This window comes from Notamacropus eugenii, chromosome 3 (genome assembly GCF_028372415.1).
Source record: "Notamacropus eugenii isolate mMacEug1 chromosome 3, mMacEug1.pri_v2, whole genome shotgun sequence".
Classification (NCBI taxonomy): Eukaryota; Metazoa; Chordata; class Mammalia; order Diprotodontia; family Macropodidae; genus Notamacropus; species Notamacropus eugenii.
Window position 1 is genome coordinate 445,438,096 of NC_092874.1, and position 19,610 is coordinate 445,457,705.

A 19,610-nucleotide genomic window follows, 5' to 3' on the forward strand; every position below is an offset into this window, starting at 1 on the left:
GAGCCACATCTCTTTAGGAGGAGACACACAGTCATCATTCAATCATCTTATGCTGCTACACTACCTCAGCATTAGATCTCTCAGGGGATTTAACAATACAATCAATTTTAAGCTTAGGTAATTAATAGTATGCCATGTTAAACAAATGAGACAAAACTGAACTTTGAAAGTTCTCATCACGTTGGCTCTGAAGCTGTAAGGAATAGAGCCAGCCTCAGTTTCTACCGATCTGTGTGACTTCAAGCAGTCACTTGGGGTCTCTAAGCTGCAGGTATTGTTTTGCTTTGTTTCAGTTTATCTTAAAAGAACTTGAAAGGTAGATAAGATGATTTCCAAGTTTCCTACTAGCTCTGTACCTATGAAACTCGGAAATTTCTGGGCTCCTCATAAAATTCTTGTGACTATCAGCTCATTTGTCATAACGGGAATGACTCATTGATAGACATACAGAATAGCTACTACTTTGCCAGATCAGGTTATCCCTATTTGGTGATGTCCATTTCAATTATTTCTCTTTCAAGGATGTGATTTTTCCCTCAAGTTCCTCAAATAAATTTCTATAATAGAAAAATTCCGAAGTTATTATTATTCTAAATGGGCATCATTTACACCAAGAGGAAAGGCATTCATTCATATATTATTTTATTCCAGTCTCTCTCTCCAAGTAACCTATTCTACCCCAATCATATTTTATAACATAACATCTTACTTTATGTCCTAACTCTTCCTCATGATTTTCAGGGTCCTCCATAATCTGGGCTTATGCTACGTATTCCACCTATTGCCCATCATTCCTAGCAGACCTTCAAAGAGGTCTCTTTGGTGCCTTTCTCAGATGTCATAATTATTTCCATATGCCAGTCTTTATAAATGCAGTTTTGTTACCTGTCATGGCCTCTCTCACTCCCCTAACTTAACCTTTGCATTTCTTCCTTGCCCAACTCAAATGTCTTTTCTTCCAAAATGCCTTCTATAATTATTCCATCACACATTGACATATTCTTGAAATTGTTATTGTAATTATTAACTGAGATTACAATTCAATTTGCTTTAATTACAACTATTTTATCTCTCCAAATAAGTTTATCAAAACTACAATAACTTTTGAAAAAAAATCTGCATCTAGAGAGGGAAATGATGAGCTCTTGAGTCCAAATTGATATATACTTTTCTTGTGTTACTTTTCTTGATTTTGGGTTAAGAGATGGGATGGAGGGAGAGGATGAAAAACTCAAAATTTTAAAAAATGAGTATTATATTTTTACATGTACTTGAGAAATGCTTAATGAAATGAAAATCATTTTTAAAATGCCTCATACCTCTTTATGACTCATTAGAACTATTAGAGTCATGAGAGCAAATTAATCAATCATCATAGTAAGTGTTTATCATGGAAGGGAATAAGAGACTTATTATGACTACTATGTGCCTGGCACATGCTAAGTACTTTTACAAATATCATCTCACTTATTCCTCATCACAACTCTGAGATGCAGATGGTATTATTATCCCCATTGGGTTAAGTAACTTGCTAGGGGTCAATTTCTACACAAGTAAGAAGAGACTAAACATCTAAGGTGGGTTTTGAGATCTTCTTGACTCCAGATCAATGCTCCATCCACTGTGCCAACAACTGTCTACTACATGGCAGACATTCTGCTAATCATTGGATATATAAAAAGGTAAAAGATAATCCCTGCTCAAGGAGTTCACAACATAATGGAGGAAGACAGCATATGAAAGGAGCTGAAAAGGATGAGAAGAGAGGAGCCCAAGGATAGAGGTAAGGTAAGGATTAGTAACTTCAGAGTCATTCAGAAATATTGTCGGCCAATGGGAAATTTTGAAATGGCTTATCTGGGCATGCTCTTAAAATAGAGAATCTGGAAGGAGCTCTCTGATTTTCACTCTCTGCCTCTCCAATAAGATATCAATACAGTGCATCTGTAAATGCTTTTCAGACAAGTATTGATTTCAGAGATTAAAATAGTAGTAGATCTACTTTGCCCTGGTAAATTCAGTTAAATAAAATAGGTAGCTAGTGAACTAAACAGATAATGACACATAGAGAGCTGCTAGCTAAAAAGAAAAAAATAAAGATAAGTAAATCAATCAATAAATGAATAAATAAAAGATAGAAATGAGGTGGGTTGTGGTAATGACTTCAAGAAGCTATGGCATTCACAATGGCGACACCTAATTAAAAACATCTTTGCAGATGAGCTAAACCAGGTTGAGGGAAAGCAATAGGTCTCAAACCTATTGGTGAGATGGTAGGATGTGTACCATAAGCATGTGAAGACTTCCCCCAGTAGAATGAGCAGATGAGAACGATTTGTTCCAACAGCCATTAAGGTTAAAGTAACATTCTGACATGCTTAGAGTTTGGAAAGACATGGAAAGTGACTGCATCCTGGCCCATCACTAGTCATCCTGATTTTTCTCCTGCCACCGGATCAATGGATCTGGAAGAGAGAATGAGACTAAAAAATCTGCACAATTCTCTCTTGATTAAATCCAATTAATGCACAAGCCGAAATATCACCCAATTCCTTTGATCTTTTAATGTAGAAGCTGCAAGGTCCTGTGTGATCTTGACTGTAGTTCCTCAATATTTGAATGGTTTCTTTTTGGCTCCCTGTAGTCCTTTCTCCTTCACTTAATAGTTCTGGAATTTGGCAACAATATTTCTTGGTGTTTACAGTTTGGGATCCCTTTTGGGAGGTGAACAGTGGATTCTTTTGATGACTATTTTGCCCTCTGGATCTAGCTCTTCTGGGTGGTTTTCCTTGATGATTTCTTGGAAGACATTGTCCAGCATCTTTTTTTTCATCATGGTTTTCTGGTAAGCCAATAATTTTTAAATTTTCTCTCCTGGATCTATTTTCCAGGTCACTTGTTTTTCCAGTTAGATCTTTTATATTTTCTTCTGTCTTTTCATTCTTTAGATTTTGTTTGACTGATTCTTGATGTCTCATAGAATCATTAGTTTCTACTTGCCCAATTCTAATTTTTATCAAATGGTTTTCTTCAGTTAACTTTTACATCTCCTTTTCCATCTGTCCAATTTTTCCTTTTATGGAATTATTTTCTCCAGTTAGTTTTTATATTCCACTTGTCCAATTTTCCCAGTTAGGTTTTGTGCTTCCTTTTCCATTTGTTCAATTTTCCTTTTTAAAGAGCTGTTCTCTTCCTAGAATTCTTTTTTTCATACTCTTAAAATCATTTCCAGTGTTTCTTCTATTTGCTTCTTCAACTGATCCAGGAGAGCTCTTTGTGCATGCAATCTACTCGTAGTCCTTTTTGAAGTTTCAGATGGAAGTACAGTCTCAATACTGACCTCTTTGATATTCATGTTTTGGTCCTTGTCCTATGGAAAGATTCTGTGATCTTTTCCTTCTTCCTTTGCTTCTTGCTCTTGATGGTGAGCTTTTGTGTGTTTTGGCCTCTGGTTCTTTCAGCTAGAACCTGGAAAACCTGGTGTTGAGCTGCTAGTGTGAGAGAGCAAAGGGCTGGTGCCATTTTTTCTTTTGTGTTTCCTGGAATTAACCCTGGGTCTAGCTTGTTATGTGGGGGGAGGGGTGTTCTGTTCCCATGAGATCACCTCAACTGAGCTAGAGCAAAGGCAAGCTCAGAACTTGGTGATCCTGGCTGCTCTATTTTCTTCCCATTTCCCCTGGAACACTGAGGCATGCCTGGGTCCTAGTGCTAGGCTCCACTCCTGTGGGTCTCTTCTCCTTTTGGTTTGCCTCTGCCACAGTAAGAGGAATATTCTTCTTTTCCTAGGCTCAGGTGCTACAAAACTATTTGCTCCTTCTGTTGATCCCACTGATCTAGGACTTTTCTGGGGAAATATTTTATGGTTCTTTTGAGGGAAAAAAGGGGAAGGGGAGAGAACATTTACTGATCACTCCATCATTCTGGCTCCTGGAACTTCAAGTAGGTGACTTCCAGACATTTAATCTGTGGGCTGAAAATCTCAGGAGCAGCTGTGGGCCCCAGCAGCTGTCACTCACTCAGCTATCACTGGTCTCCCACCCTGGCCTGCCATGTTGCTGCCTGAGGCTACTCCTGGACTGTCCTGCTCAGCAGTGCAGTGGGGAATGGACTGTGCTGTATGCTGTGGTCTCTTCCACCCCACGGAACAGATCATTCCTGTAAACCTTCCAGCCTGTGCTGATCTACAAATCTGCCACAATCTGTCTCCTATTGAATTCTGCACCTCTAAAATTGGGTCAGAGTCTCTTTTTAGAGGTATCTGAAGGAATTTTTCTAAGAGCTTAGGTGAGTAGTTGCTCTCACTTGGCCATCTTGGCTCTGCTCCCCAAAATGCAAACTCCTCCTAACCCAGGGTCAGTGGTTCTATTTTCATATACAAGTGCAAATAGTATTCTTCATTAATAGAATATTTATGGGAAAAAAAGGCTACAGAAGAAAAACATATTATGTCTAAAAAGGAGACAACCAGTACATGAGACTGTAGAAGTACCTTTGAAAGAGTATTCAACAGCCTCTGTCATTTTTGACCCTATTTTCCTTATAATTTATTTCACTTTCTGATATATGTCATGCTTTTTTTTTTTTATGGTTAGCCTATTAAGGAGGTAAAACTTGATTGGTGGTGTTTAATTTTGGGAATATATAAGAAGGGGTTCAGTGCCTTCACACTGTTTGAGCTGTAATCTAATTTGTATTCAAAGAACTGTTGATCAACATAACAAAAATACCCCTTTTCTAATGCTAATAATATATCTCAAGACACATAAACCTTCCCAATATTGCCAAAAAGGGATTTTGTTTTATTTCCCACCTCCATGCAAATAACACCATAGAATTTTAGATTTAGAGTTGGAAAGGACTTAATATATCATCCAGTTCAAGGTTTGGGGAGCCCTTGGCTACCTCTTGGGGATGCACCTATGCCTGAGAGGTATAAGAAGCTTATCCAAGGGGGAGGGATGAATTTTTGGTAAACAGCAATTCTCTCCTGTTGGAATATATCATAATCTTTAGTTTATTTCTCATGTGTATATTCATGACAAACTCAAAAAATATATTTCCTTCTATGGTAAATAGTGGGATATAGAAACCTCTACTAAAATATATGTGGCTTGGGGACTGAAAAAAGTTGAAACACCTGGTCTAGTGCAATTCTCTCATTGTTTTTCTCATTTCTACTGTGCTTTAAGTTTTGCAAAGTACATTTTTTTTTCTGTGTTCAGTTTTATTTAATGACTGGCATTTCCCTGCAAAGGAGGAAGCAAGCAACTTGGTGGTGGTGGGGAAGATGTTCACTTGAACATCTTGACTAAAGCCTCTACCCTCATGCTGGAAGGGCCCTTCCCAGGAGAAGTACTCTCTGAACCATGATCTTGGCCTCCTCACTACCAGAATTCGGCTTACACCATGTGTAGTACTCATAATCAGCCTGCCAGTCTAGATTTAGGGGGAAGGCAGCTCCTGGCATGGAAAATCTCAGACTCTACAAATGCCACTGCTATTGTTGGTGCCAAAAGGATGCCTCTGGCAAAGACATGCTTTCTCAACTTGTTCAGATGCTCTAATATTCCAATGATAAGATGGCATCTCTTGAAAGCCTGACTGAGGTCCTGGGTTGAAATCTCACTCGGTGTACCACAGGGATGAGCAGTCCAGTTCAAAGTGTTTCCAGAAGTGCTATAGGGCATGTCCTCAGGGATGTACTTTTCTTAAACTCACCCAACACAAAGGCACTCATGGGCAGGTGGGCAAAGGAATTCTTGACCTTGGACTCTGTAGACAGAGCCTGGTCACATTGGTTCATCTTCTCCTCAGGCCAGGGGCTGGGGCTGCCTTCTTCTTGACCTGGGCCTTCCATTTCTCTTCTCTTTCTCCGATCTATTTTCTTGGGGCCTCCTTCCTAGGCTAACTTGTGAAAAACTTTTTAGCATCAAACTGTGCCACCTTTTCACAGAGCTCACCTCTCCCAACATCACCTCCAACTGGTCTGATGAGTGCAGGTTAGGAACCAGTGGTTGGTGTTGGGAAAGGTCTACTGGAAAGACAGCTCTAGGACCTTCTTGTAGAGCCACAGGAGGGTGCACAAAACTGTGATGTCAGCCAGAGTCACACACTGCCCCACCAGGAAAGGCCACGTCTTCATGTGGGTGTCCAGCAGCCCCAGAACCCGCCTCATCTTCCTTTTTGCCTTCTCTGTGGCCTGTTTGTAGAGGTGCATAATGCTCAGAGTGACCAGAGGAACAATATCACCTTCAGCAAAGCTCACCCACTGGATCAACTGGGCAGCCATCTCCAAAGTGGAGCCGCACAAGTCATCCTTGTGCACATAGTGTGCAATGGCATTGCTTTCAAAAACACAGAACCCATCATCACCCTCAAATGCTGGAATCTTGCCCACAGGAAAGTTTTGGAGGAATTCAGAGGTGCAGTTAGGCTGACCAAAGTGGAAATGGGGTGGTCTGTAAGGCATGCATATCTGGACCCCACTGTATTGTGTGCCAATGAGGCCCTTGAAAACCTGCTAGTTTTGAGGGCATGTGTGCAGGGTCCCAGCTGGTATGGTGATTCAGCAGAGAAAGGGATGGATATACATCAGGCTGGGGGTGGGAGGAGAAATGAGTCTTGGGGCAGGGGGATGGGAGAAGAGAGGAAGAGTGCAAAGCACTTTTGTAACCTCAGTCAGGGAGGTGGGGCATCCAAATATTATCTTTATTGAGGAAGAAATTGAAATGCAGAGCAATAGATATATCTCATCAAAAGTCATATAGCTCCTACCACAGAGGGATAGTTCAACACACACACATACTTATACACACACCCACACATGCCACATACATGTATATAGTTGTATATATGTGCATATGCATATATAACAGATGATATGTATATGTGCATATGCATACATATATACATTCATTTGATTTTAGTTGATCTCCAGCACTCTGTGCTCTGGAATATCAGTCCTGGACATTCAGATCTTTCAAGAACATCCAAAAGACCCTTTGTTACCTTGGCAAAAGATTTCTCTCAATACCATGCAGAAAAAGAGCAGTAAAACTAGGAATAGCAAACTATGCCAGCATTGGCAAGAGAGATCACCAGATTTCCTGCAGCTGAGTTGACATGTAATGTTATAAAGGGCATAGAAGTGCTGCTATGGAATAGGAGGCTTTAAGCAAGAAGGTGAGTTAACTCAACCTTGGGGAAGTTTAACAAAACAATTGGCTATTATGAAGACTTTTTTGTAATGGTTTGGGTGCATTTTTTAGAATCACAGGGGACAAAAGTACACATTCCTTTCCATATGTCTTCGGTAGGTCAACTCTTGGGAAGGTGGGACAAAGTTGCCATGTCAGTATTTTCTTTCTCCATTAGAATTGTGTACTTTGCTTATGTCTAGCAAGTCCTATTTGTGCAAGGATTGGTAATCTGGCGTAGTGATAAAGGTAAAGATAAATTTTCACTAAGATGAAATCATATCAACTTCAGAGGATGTCGGTAATGCTAGACATATAATAATTATCATTATTACAATTATTATTTCCCTAGTATATTAATATTCTCTGACCACTTTCCTCACAACACTCTCTAAAATATATACTACGAATATTATTCTATTTTTAAAATCATGTTTTTAGGGGTCCAATGATTCTTAAATTCTCTCTTTTTAACTTGTTTTCTATGTCAGTTGTTTATTATATGAAAGACCTTACATTTCCTTTTTTTCAGTTTCTTGATTCTGTTCTTGTATATTTTGCTATCTCACAAAATAATTGATTACTCATTGGTCTAATCAATTTTCAGAATCTGCTAATCAGAAATGCTTGCCATTTTCTCTTCTATGGCATTTATTTTCCTTCAGATACTTTTCTTAAGAATTTCTTTCCCTCCACATTTTATCACTTCATTTCTTCTAGATATACAAGTTGTGCATTTTAAATTCCTCTTGAGTTTCTGTTTGGAGTAGTTATCTTGTTACTTTATTTTTTGGGGGGACTTGGGAGTGTTATTTATGTATGTACATAAGTATATGCTAGTGAGGGATTTCTTAGACTTATTCATCTCTTCAGTTTTCATTGCTGTATTGGAGCTTTGTACCAGGGTTAGAGCAAATTTCTATCCCTACTGCACTTTTCTTGCCTTACTTATTCTTACCTCATATCCCTTAGGTTCTTGCACTAACTTCCTCAGGTTGATCCTCTTTGAATCTCTGGGTTTTAGAGTACTAATCATCAGGATCTTTTCTGACAACTTAGGTCAGAGAGCTAAGAACTTCAGAGCCTCTTGGCCTGTAGATCTCTCATCTAAGTGCTATGCCAACATACAACTCATTGCCCAATACAAAAACCTAGGCCACAATGCCATACAGAAAGAGAAAATATCGTTAGAAGTCCACAGAATATGTACATATGTGTGTGCATATGTTCATGTGCTCATGCTGCATGCCCATACACCTAGGTACAGGTTTTTCTTTTTCTTTGAAAAGGAGAATGGAAATCTGAGGAAGTTTCCAAGTATATGAAAAGTAGTAGATAGAAAGGAAAAAGGATAGAGACACATAAGACTGGGGGATAATTCTAAGACAAAGTAATGAACTAAGTGCAAGGTGATTTGATCAATGATATGACTAGGAAAATTGACAACAGAAAAGGGAACTGTTTTCTCTGTGATCAGAGGATGATTGAATGACTTGTAGAGTTATGAGTGACTTGTAACCTCGAGGCTATATATGATGCCTAGAGTCACAAGGCTAGGAAGTTCCCGAGGCCAAATTTGAACTCGAGAAGATATTTTCTGTAGTTTAGGATCAGTGCTCTATCCACTCTGCCACTTACCTGTATTATGGAAAAACGTTGTGCTATGAGAAATGATAAGCAGGATGGTTTCAGAAGTACCTGGGGAGATGAATATGAACTAAAGCAAGGTGGAATGAACAGACATAGAATATTGTACAAACAGCAATATTATAAATAATCAACTGTGAAAGACTTAACTACTCTGATCAAGACGATGATCCAAGAAAATGATTCCAAAGAACCATGATGAAAAATGCTAGTCACTTCTAGAGAGAGAACTGATGAACCTAGAACATAGATTGAAACATACTTCTTTCTATTTTCTTTTTCTATATTGTTTTATATTGTTTTTGTTTTCTTTTGCAATGTGGCTAATATGAAAATTTGTTTTGTATAAACTCAAATGTATAATTGAAATTAAATCGCCTACCTTCCAAAGGAAGGAGAAGACATGGGAATGAGGAAGAAAATTTGTTTTTAAATAAGCATTAATTTTTGCATAGATTTGGGAAATATCCAATGAAAGGAAACAAAAATAATTTTCAAATTACAACATATCACTGACAATTATGAAAGTGTAGCTTCCACAGAATATGTAACAAGACATGAATTGCTGGTTAAAAGCAAATTGTCTTACCACAACAGAGACCACAACCAACTCAACATTTCTTGGAGAAGTCAGTTAATAGACTGAACTAGAACCAAACTATCATCACAGATCAAATTGCTTTCTATTAGCATTTGGACATAACATCAATCCATTAAAAAAAGCTTAATAACAGTATCTGTAATAGATTTTAACATCCCAAATAATTATAATCTCCAAGCTACTCAAAGAAAATGCCTTCAAAGTATTGATTGCTTGCAGAGAACAAAATCCTGCGCAGACAGAATGAAAATTGTATCAGGCCTTCTCTTTTATGCTTCTAGAGAGTGCCAAAATTTTCAGACAAAAGTGATACTTATTCTCCTTCTATCTAACAGCTTTTTTAATGAAACATTTAGAATACAAAGGAAAGTGGGATCATGTGTGCTCTTAGGATCTTCAATCCATTAAAGTTTTCACACTTTCAGCTAGACTATAGAAGGTGAACTTATATCCGAAATTTCCTACCAAATTTCAATAAGTAACAAACAAAATGCATTACTTATTTTATCTAATACTGTAATATTCTACATACTCATAAGATGTAAAATATTAATCACTGTCTATCAATTTTCCCTAGGAAAATTATTTTTGTTTAAATCTATCAAAGACTGGAGAAACTAACAGTAATCATTACAAGACAATAGCAGTAATGTCTACTACCCTGTCAGCTAATACAATTGTTCCTAGAATAGTTTCAGTGAACCTACAGGGGATAAATTTACATCCAAATGCTTTCCTTAAACTTTAAAAAGCAGTTATTTCCCCCCCTCCATTCAATAATCCAAAGAATGCTAATAGCGAGAAAATATTTTGTCACAATTCAGTTTCAATATGAAACCCATCAAAAAGCAATGCAAAATTTGATGTTAATATTTAAAATGGTAATCCTGATAATAATGGTGTAGAACTTGCTTTGAGGCTGCTCAACCAAGTCATAACAATAACACAGATGGCACCAATGACAACAACAGCAAATATCATGCCTGAAGTCATACTGAAACAGTAAAGGCTAACAGTAAGTATAATTCATTGGACTGGTTGAAAAGTTCACAATTGATTTTTCTCCAGAAATAGTCACTGAAATGGTTCAGATGCATGTTTACTATCAAGTCCCCCATGGGTGATGTCTACATGAACTACCTTGAAATATTGACAACAAATCATCCAACCAAAATATTACTTATGTGTGTATGTCTAGAAACTAGGATAATTTTTGGCAGTGATTCGGGATCAGATTGTTGCCATTATGAATAACAGAAGTTTAATTCTTAAAGAGTCAAGTCCAGAGGTGGAGAACCTGTGGCCTGCAGGCCGCATGTGGCCCTCTAGATCTTCAAGTGCAGCTCTTTGACTGAATCTGAATTTCACAGAAAAAATCACTTTAATAAAAGAATTTGTTCCATAATACTTGGACTTAGTCAAAAGACCACACCCACAGACCTAGAAGAATAAATCTTTTCTAGATTTATTAGTCAATGACAATCATGACCTGAAGTAGTAAGCATTGTGCAACACAGAATGGTAGATTTTTTTTCAAAAAAGCATCTGATGATTCCATAAAAAGATACAATAGAAATTTACACAAGAACTTTGCTATCCTAAACTAAATAGTCAGTGGCAGATATCTATACCTCAAAAGCAAATCTCCAAGTAGCTTAAGGATGTAATAAATAAACTGGATTTGAACTGAAGTATCTCTGCAGGCAAAACTAGTCATCAAAACTGCCTGAATATAATATCCATTCAACAAAAATTAACAATAACATTTGACATAACTCTCTTCTTTTGTAACATGCATAATTCCAACCTATATGTATTGAACAGCTTTCAAAACATAGATCTCTGACAGAAGAAATTATTCCTCTGACAGATGTTCTATGTTTCAACCTTATTGTCTTATAAGATCCTGAACTTGTTCTGTATGAGGTTTTACGAAGTTGTGTATATAGATAAAATTTTTAATTTTTGCAATATTTCATAAAACACAAAATATTAAAAACTAAAATGAAGTAATTTATCCTCAAAATCTTTCTATATGAATCCCTTCAAAACAGGAAATGACAATAATAATAATATTACAATAATAATATAGCGATAAATAATTTTCAGGTGTCAAGGATGTAATGGATATCAAATATTTTCTAACTCTGAGGGACCCTAATTGAAGAGATTCAGATATCACAAGCTTTTAATAGTTTATGAAGCTTTAAAACAATAACAATTCATAAAAGTAAATTGGGCTGATCTGAAGCCAGTCATTTAAAGTTTTCATTTGTCATTTTTGATGAATTAATCAATTCACAAAAATTTATTATATTCCCACTGTGTACCCAGCACTATACTGTAAAAAAAGACATGCAATCTTTCTAAGTCATAAAATATTTATAGCCAAAAGAATTTTATTTAGTAACTAATATTATTTGAACTTACAAATATATTTATCCAATTGTTGGCTTAGGGTTTCATAGGGGATCTCTGATTTTTAGGGTATAGATTACTATTTCTGAATTGTTTGGCAGCATTAAGGAAAGATTTTTTTAATCCATGCTCTGAAATCAAATGGAAGGGTCTCTCTATACCACTTTTACCGGTTTAATTTTTTTGATTGGCTTTACAGAATTAATATGAAAGTATATTTAATGAGTGTTTAGATAAACCCATTACCAATGGGAAAAATGTTGTTTAGAATTTATATAGGACACCTTTCATGGCCTTGGCATACAACTTTGGGGATATATATCCTGCTGAATACGTTATGGGATATCAATATTTTGTAGATCTTTGAAAAAAGTTCTCATTATAGTTATGCAGGCTTGTACTGTTCCAATGCAAATATGGAATTCATAATCATATTAAAGATTAAATCATAATCATTAAAACAGTAGTAGATGAAAAAGGCTATGCCACTAAATATAGTTATGTACTATGATGATCACTTCACCAAATTAATACATTCAATTAAATGGCTTGGACAGATGGCGCAGACACATGATTGCCTTAGTTTTAAAGGAATAGAAGATTCTGCCAGAATACGCTTGAAAAAGTGGACAATATTATCAATGGTCCCAAACTGTCTATTCCCATAAAATATAATACCCCTTATCATACCTAAGATTCAATATGTTTATTGATCATGAAATACATACACACAGACACATACATACACACACATATGTGTGTGTTTGTATCTGTATCTAACTATATCCGCAAATCCTTCTCTCTCCCTCTCTATTCTGCTTTGATTCTCAAAACAACCCTGCCAGGTGAATGCTATTATTTTCTATATTTTAGAGTTGAGAAAACTGAGGCAAAAAGATGTTAAGTGACTTGTCCAGAGTCATACAGCTAAGTAATTTTCTGAAACCAGATTTAAACTCATCTTTCTCAGTATCAGGCCTAGAGTCCTGAAGACATTTTCCTGAGTACAGATTTAGCCTCAGATGGTTAACAACTTTGTGACCCTAGGTAAGTCACTTTACTTTGTTTGCTTCATTTCCTCATCTATACCACGAGCTGGAGAAAGAAATGCCAAACTATTCCAGTATCTTTGCCAAGAAAAACTCAAGTGGATTCATGAAGAGTCAGACATTACTCAAATGACTGAACAGCAATTTGCTGACTCCAGCTTTGTGCTATATCCATTAGCTGCCTCTAAATAGGAATTGGGCTAGTAGATATGACATCCTAAAATTATATTATTAAGAATTTGAATGGATATTATATAACATTTATTTCAGTACTACAGATAAAAAAAGGTAGTTGCAGTCTAGAAAATTAGCTGAACTACCTGAGGTCACACAATAGTTGTTAAAAGAGCCAAGGTTAGAACCAAGGTCTTCTAACTCCAAATCAAATATCATTTTGAGAGTTATGTATATAGACCATGGACAGGTGACCCATCACTGGTAGCTTTAAGACATAAGCGCTCCTCCCAGAAAGTAAAATGTGCGCATCCACTACTTTTTCAAAGATTTAAAGACAAAAATAAAATGGAAGAAAAGCACGAACTATGCGGGCCAGAAAGATTGTAATGTATTGCAGGTTTCCACCTATACACACACTGATGAAGTCATGAATTATGAGTACCACCGGGGTTTAAAAGAAGTATCACCTCAAAGTGCTACTAATAAATCAGCAAGAAAAGAAAAAATACTTTGAATATTCAGCCCAGAAATGTAGATGCATGTTTATTTTATGTAACAAGTTTTAAATTTGTATTAAAGATTCATTCTGCTTAAAATATTGTCAAAAAGCGACCAGATACATCTATTACCCAAGGCAGGTTCTGCTCAACTTTAATTATGAACTATGAGCAATGGCATTTCATTAGCCTTATTTTGAAAATCAACAGTACAACTTTATTATGTATAAGCCTACTTATTAATTAAACAGTAAGACACTATAAACAATGCATTTCTGGATGATTACAGCAGTATATGTTGTAGTGAAGGGTGAACTGGAAGGCGTACTGACTTCATTCACTACTCTATAAAAGTGCAATTCTCTCCTTCAAATGCTCCATTGAAATGAAAAGATTATTCTTAAAACAGATATGTGTGTAGATGTGTGTATAAATGTATATATATATAAATATTATTGCATTCATGTATATTATATGTATATTATTGAATTTATATAGGACAACTAATTGGCACAGTGGGTAGAGTATGGGGTCTGGAATCAGAAAGACTCTTCTTCTTGAATTCAAAACTCGCTTCAGACACTTACTAGCTATGTGGTTCTGTGTTAATACTGATTGCATCAGTTTCCCCATTTGTAAAATGAGCTTGAGAAGGACATGGAAAGCTATTCCAGTGTTTGTTTGTACTGTACAAACAAAGTACAGTAGGTATTATCATAAAAACATATGCATATATCATACACACATAGTTTTACATATGTGTGCATACACATACACACATACCCACATATATTTATGTGTATATGTGTATTGAAGGGAGAAAGGAAAGTCCTAATTGTAGGATATCAGAAATATATAGTTTCAAGCAGAATATATAGCTTTTCTGAAACATCTGAAATATATTTTTGTATGTGTATATGCATGTATATATATATATATATATACACACACGTGTGTGTATAATTTATATACATGTTTGTGTAAGTGTATATAATTCCCTCTCTCTGTTCCTGCTCCATCTCAACCAATAGTATTTAAATTCCTTGGAAGCAGATGTTATCTCCTTTTTCCTCTTTCTATCTCCCTCTCTTAGGACAGTATTGATTAAACATTTAATAATGCTTTTTGAATGAATAAATTTAATAAATTGGTTCTGCAATTTATTCTGAGACATGACGGACAACAAAAAGGTTTCATAAAACAGGAAATATATAAATTAGGGGAAAGAAAAGAACCTTACTTTCCAAGAGCAAAACATTCCAATTTTACAGTTGAACCTTTCGCTGCTTGCATTGTTTCAGGAAAATGTACTTCAATCTTTGGTTCATACTCCCCCATCACACCTGTTAAACATCAAAACAGCTAGCACTCCAGTTGTATCGCTCCTGGAGATCAGAACAGAAGTTTCATATACAGTAAAATGTGAGTTTCAATTGACCAGAACCTGAACATTGGGGTTTCCAAATAAACAGGTATTAATTTTGGAATTCTTTTTAATGTCTATTATCTCATTTTATGTTATGATAAGCAGAAATTTAAAATGATGAATTATAAGTAAAAAAAGTGAAAGTAAATACAGAGAACAACAAGAGAAGTGAAGAATGAAAAATCAAAGAAAAAGATAAAAAGAAAGAAAAAGGAGGAAGGAAGGAAGGAAAAAAGGAAGGAAGGAAGGAAGGAAGGAAGGAAGGAAGGAAGGAAGGAAGGAAGGAAGGAAGGAAGGAAGGAAGGAAGGAAGGAAAAGGAAGGAAAAGGAAGGAAGAAAGAAAGGAAAAGGAGGAAAGAAGGAAAAAGAAAGAAAGAGAAAGATGAAGAGAAAGAAAGAAAAAAGAAAGAGAAAGATGAAGAGAAAGAAAGATAGAAGGAAAGAGAGGAAGGAATGAAGAATGGAAACAAGGCAGGAAAGAAGAGAGAAAGAAAAAGAAAGGAAGGAAGGAAGGAACTTTAATTATATCACGGGATTCAATCTGATTGAGCCCTCCTACAATTTTCTATAGGTATATTGAAGAGAATTGTCCTCATACACAATGAATATGAAGCCCCTTGTGGAGTAGGAAGGGACAGCCTGTATCTAATTTATTTAAAATTTTGCTATAGGCTTCTATTGAAGGGAACAATGAAGTAGAAATGTAGGACATTAAACTGAATGTGGGAAAAAGGGGAAAAATCAAGCTAACTAAATAACTGCTATATGGACTATTAGGTTAGTCCTTCCTTAAGGAAGCTTCAACTAATGGGGAAAGGGAAATGAATTGTTAAAGAACCGGAATCAAGCAAGTCACAGACTCATTTTTAAAAATTATTTGGAGACATTAGAGATCATAAAGGTCAATAAAAGCATGCTATAAAAAATACAAGAGGGAGTGAAGATTGTCAGCTTAAAATATGTGCTTATCATATTTCAGATGTTCTCTGCTCTTTTTAGCTGCTTTGCAAATAGTGTGAGGGATTACAATCTAAGTGTAAGCTCTAATTACAAACTTCACCAACAGTCTCCCTGGCTCTACATTTTCCTGTTGAGAGCATTTAATTAAGAAGTCAATTGGATGTTGTTGTTTTTTCTCCCACTTCAATGAGCCTCTTAGGTTTCCCAGCTCTTTGGATCACACACCAGCCATGATTTGTCTTATTGTTATAAAATTTGTCAGAGTACCGTGTGAATGTTTGCTTTTCTTAAGAGCAATAAATTGATCTGAACAATAATCTTTGATTTTTTTTCTTCCTTTGCCAGATAGTTATTTAATTTGTCTATTCTATTTCATGGTTTTTGCATAACATACGTTCATGAATTTTGAACCTGTACTTTTCTTTTCCTTTTGACTGGTAAAGTATCTATGCTGGAAAAATAGGAGGAAAGCTCAGAAAAGAAACAGGTGATACATAAAGGACTGTGAACTGTGACCTGTGATCTGATACATCGTTTTCTCCACGGGAATTTTCATTTTCCAAAGTTCTAATAAAAAATATTTATTATCTTACCATCATTGCGCAGCACTAGTGGAGTAGGTGGTCCTTGGACACTTTTTTGGGCTTCCATGTTTGTTACAAAGCAAGTGTAATTTCCCACATCTGATGGCTCTACTTTTGCAATATATAGGTTTCCTGTTGCTTGAGAGACAAACCTCCGACTATCCTCCTCGACAGATAAAGGATGATTATTGAAGGTCCAAGCATAAAATACATCTGAAATATAAAAAAAAAAAATCTAGGAGCATCTAGCATAGTTTATTGAGTAAACCTCAATAAAGCTTTCTTAATTATTTACAGATTCTGGTCTTAACAATTTTTATATCATTTATTTTATCTCTACACATATTTCTTCTTGGAATAGGCATGGGGCAGGGTCTGAAGGTGAGGCAGGGCTGGTATATTTAGGACAGGCAGGATTAGATCTATGTTTTCATTGTTAAAGGACTGTTAACCTACAAACTTACTTTATGATTGAATTTCAACATCTATTATGTAGTTTTTGCTTTTAGAGCAATTCCTAAATGTTAAGATGCTTCGCCAAGGTCAGACAGTCAGTATGTGTCTGAAAAAGGACTTGAACCTACCTTTTTATTTTGAGAATGAAAATAAAGCCCAATATATTATATCATGCTATCCCCTGGTGCTCAATATATCTTTGTGGATTAACTGAGATTAGGAAGATGACAGGATGAGAAGGAGGTTCTAAAATAAATCTAAAGGAAATAATACCTGAACCCAAAGATGGATGAAAATAGATTTTAAATATTTTATTTTCAATTTGGTATTAGCTTCTTATATATATATATATATATATATATATATATATATATATATATATATATATACTCTAAATGATTTTAAAGTAACTAAATAAAATCTAAATATCTGTTGTACCAGTATTAATCATGTAAAATCAATTTAGCTCATAATCTGAAGAACAAATTTTCAGTGGGGAAGTAGAAATGAAGGAGTCATGAGAAGAAATGACTATGCCATCTTAAGGTTCATGTGAGATAGAATCTTGAAGGCATTTTCGGATATAACCAGACATATATTCCATTTTTTTCAAAAAGCAGAATTTTCAAAAACTTCAGAAAATGAGGTAAAATCAGATTCCCAAAGCCTCTAAGAGAAAAGATTCCTCGTGGGTGACAGAGATCTCCAAATTGAAATTTTGATAACTTACTTAGAAATAATTTTAAGAGGTAAGAAGAATAAGAGAGAGCTCTCCAACAGACTCAAAGGAAAATAAGGAATATGGAAGGGGGTGTACTGATACATAGTTACACATAAAACTTTAGCATAGCAATGTAGGAATTATGTAAAGAACAATAACCTCTGATTATATTAATACATGCAAACTTTTTTGACAAAATATAACCCCCATCCCTAAAAAAACAAGAAAGCATACAAATGAATTGAACCTTTCTTAAAATAACATATAACATCTTTCTAAAACCATCAACAACCATTATCTGTAACAGTGATCAACTTGGAGTCTTCCAAATAAGAAAGGGATGAACAAAGAAGTTAATTTTTTTCAACAATATTCAATTTTGAAGTATATGCTACTGTAGCCATACCTCAAAAAAAAAAAAAAAGAAATTGAAGGAATTAAAATAGGCAATGAAGAAGCAAAATTACTAGTCTTCAAACATGATATGATGGTGTACTGGTAAAATACTAGAGAAATAACTAAACATTAGTTGAGGTAATTAACAACTTAGCAAATGTGCAGGATATAAAATACACCCATAAACATCATTAGCATTTTCATATTTACAAACAAAACCCAGCAGGAATTAAGAAATTCCTTTTAAAATAACTTCAGACATTATAAAATACTTGGAAATCTATCCATCAACTATAGGAACACATGCACATTTTTTTATGCAAATAAAAGCCATCTAAACATTTATACAAATACCCATTGCTCACTGGTGGGCTGAGCCAACTTAATAAAATGGTAATTCCATCTAAATCAATTTACTTATAGATTTCCATATCAATTTAACTACCAAAGAATTGTTTTACAGAGATAGAAAATGTAATAATAAAAATGAATCTGGAAAAACTAAAAGTTAAGATTATCAAGAGAATTAATGACAAAAATGTGAAAGAAGGTTACCTTGAAATACTAGATTTTAAATTACAGTACAAACCAGAATTCATGAAAACATTCTAATAAGGGTTAAGAAATAGAGTGGGGGAGAAATGGAAGAGATTAAGTACATACTGTATAGTAGTGGATGACCATAGTAATATAGTGTTTTACAAATTAAAGATCCAAACTTTGGATCAAAAAATCACCATCTTAAAAAAAATGCTGGGAAAACTAGAGAGCAATATGGTCCAAGCTAGCCATACATCAATACCTCACACCATAGAACAAGACAAAATAAAAACGGATAAATTATTTACACATTAAATGTGATATCATAAGCAAATTAAGTGAACATGGTCTAACACATCTTTCCGATCTATGGACAAGAGAAGATTTTATGACCAAACAAGAGATGGAGAGGATCACTGGAAGTAAAGTGAATAATTTGTATTACATGAAATTAAAAAAAGGTCTTGTAAAACAAAACCTATGCAGCCAACATTAGAAATCAAGCAGCAAATTAGGGGCAAGGAACTTACAGCAAGTTTCTCTGATAGAGGAATCATTTCTCAAATATATAGGGGACTGAGCCAAATTAAAGCAAAAAGCATAGCGGTCATGCTCTAAATTATAAATGGTCAAAGATTATGAACAGGCAGTCTTTTGAGGAAGCAATTAAACTTATTAATAGTCATTTGAAAAATTCTCTAAATTTTTATGTTGTATTGTTTAGAAAAATGCATATTAAAATAACTTTGAAATAGTATCTCACACCTATCAGACAGGATAACAAGACAGAAAATGATTATTTTTAGGGGAGATGTGGAAAAATAGAAACACTAATGCACTGTTGGTGGAGTTGTGCACTGGTGTAACCCTTCTGGGAAACTATTTGGTACTATGCCTAAAGGGCTGTAGAACCATGCATACATAGTCTATGACCCAGAAATA

At 35.3% G+C, this 19,610-nt stretch overlaps 1 protein-coding gene and 1 pseudogene across 1 annotated transcript in view; both read right to left on the minus strand.

The window, feature by feature from the left end:
* Positions 1-19,610, minus strand: part of LOC140532284 (contactin-6-like) — a 326,641-nt gene that overhangs the window by 170,247 nt on the left and 136,784 nt on the right. Inside the window, exons 5-6 of the mRNA XM_072650698.1 lie at positions 16,565-16,768; positions 14,826-14,928 (exon numbers count right to left, since the gene is read on the minus strand). Of these exons, the coding sequence (XP_072506799.1) occupies positions 14,826-14,928; positions 16,565-16,768 (307 nt within the window). The remainder of the gene's footprint in view (positions 1-14,825; positions 14,929-16,564; positions 16,769-19,610) is intronic.
* LOC140531167 (elongation factor 1-gamma-like) lies at positions 2,047-6,565 on the minus strand (annotated as a pseudogene).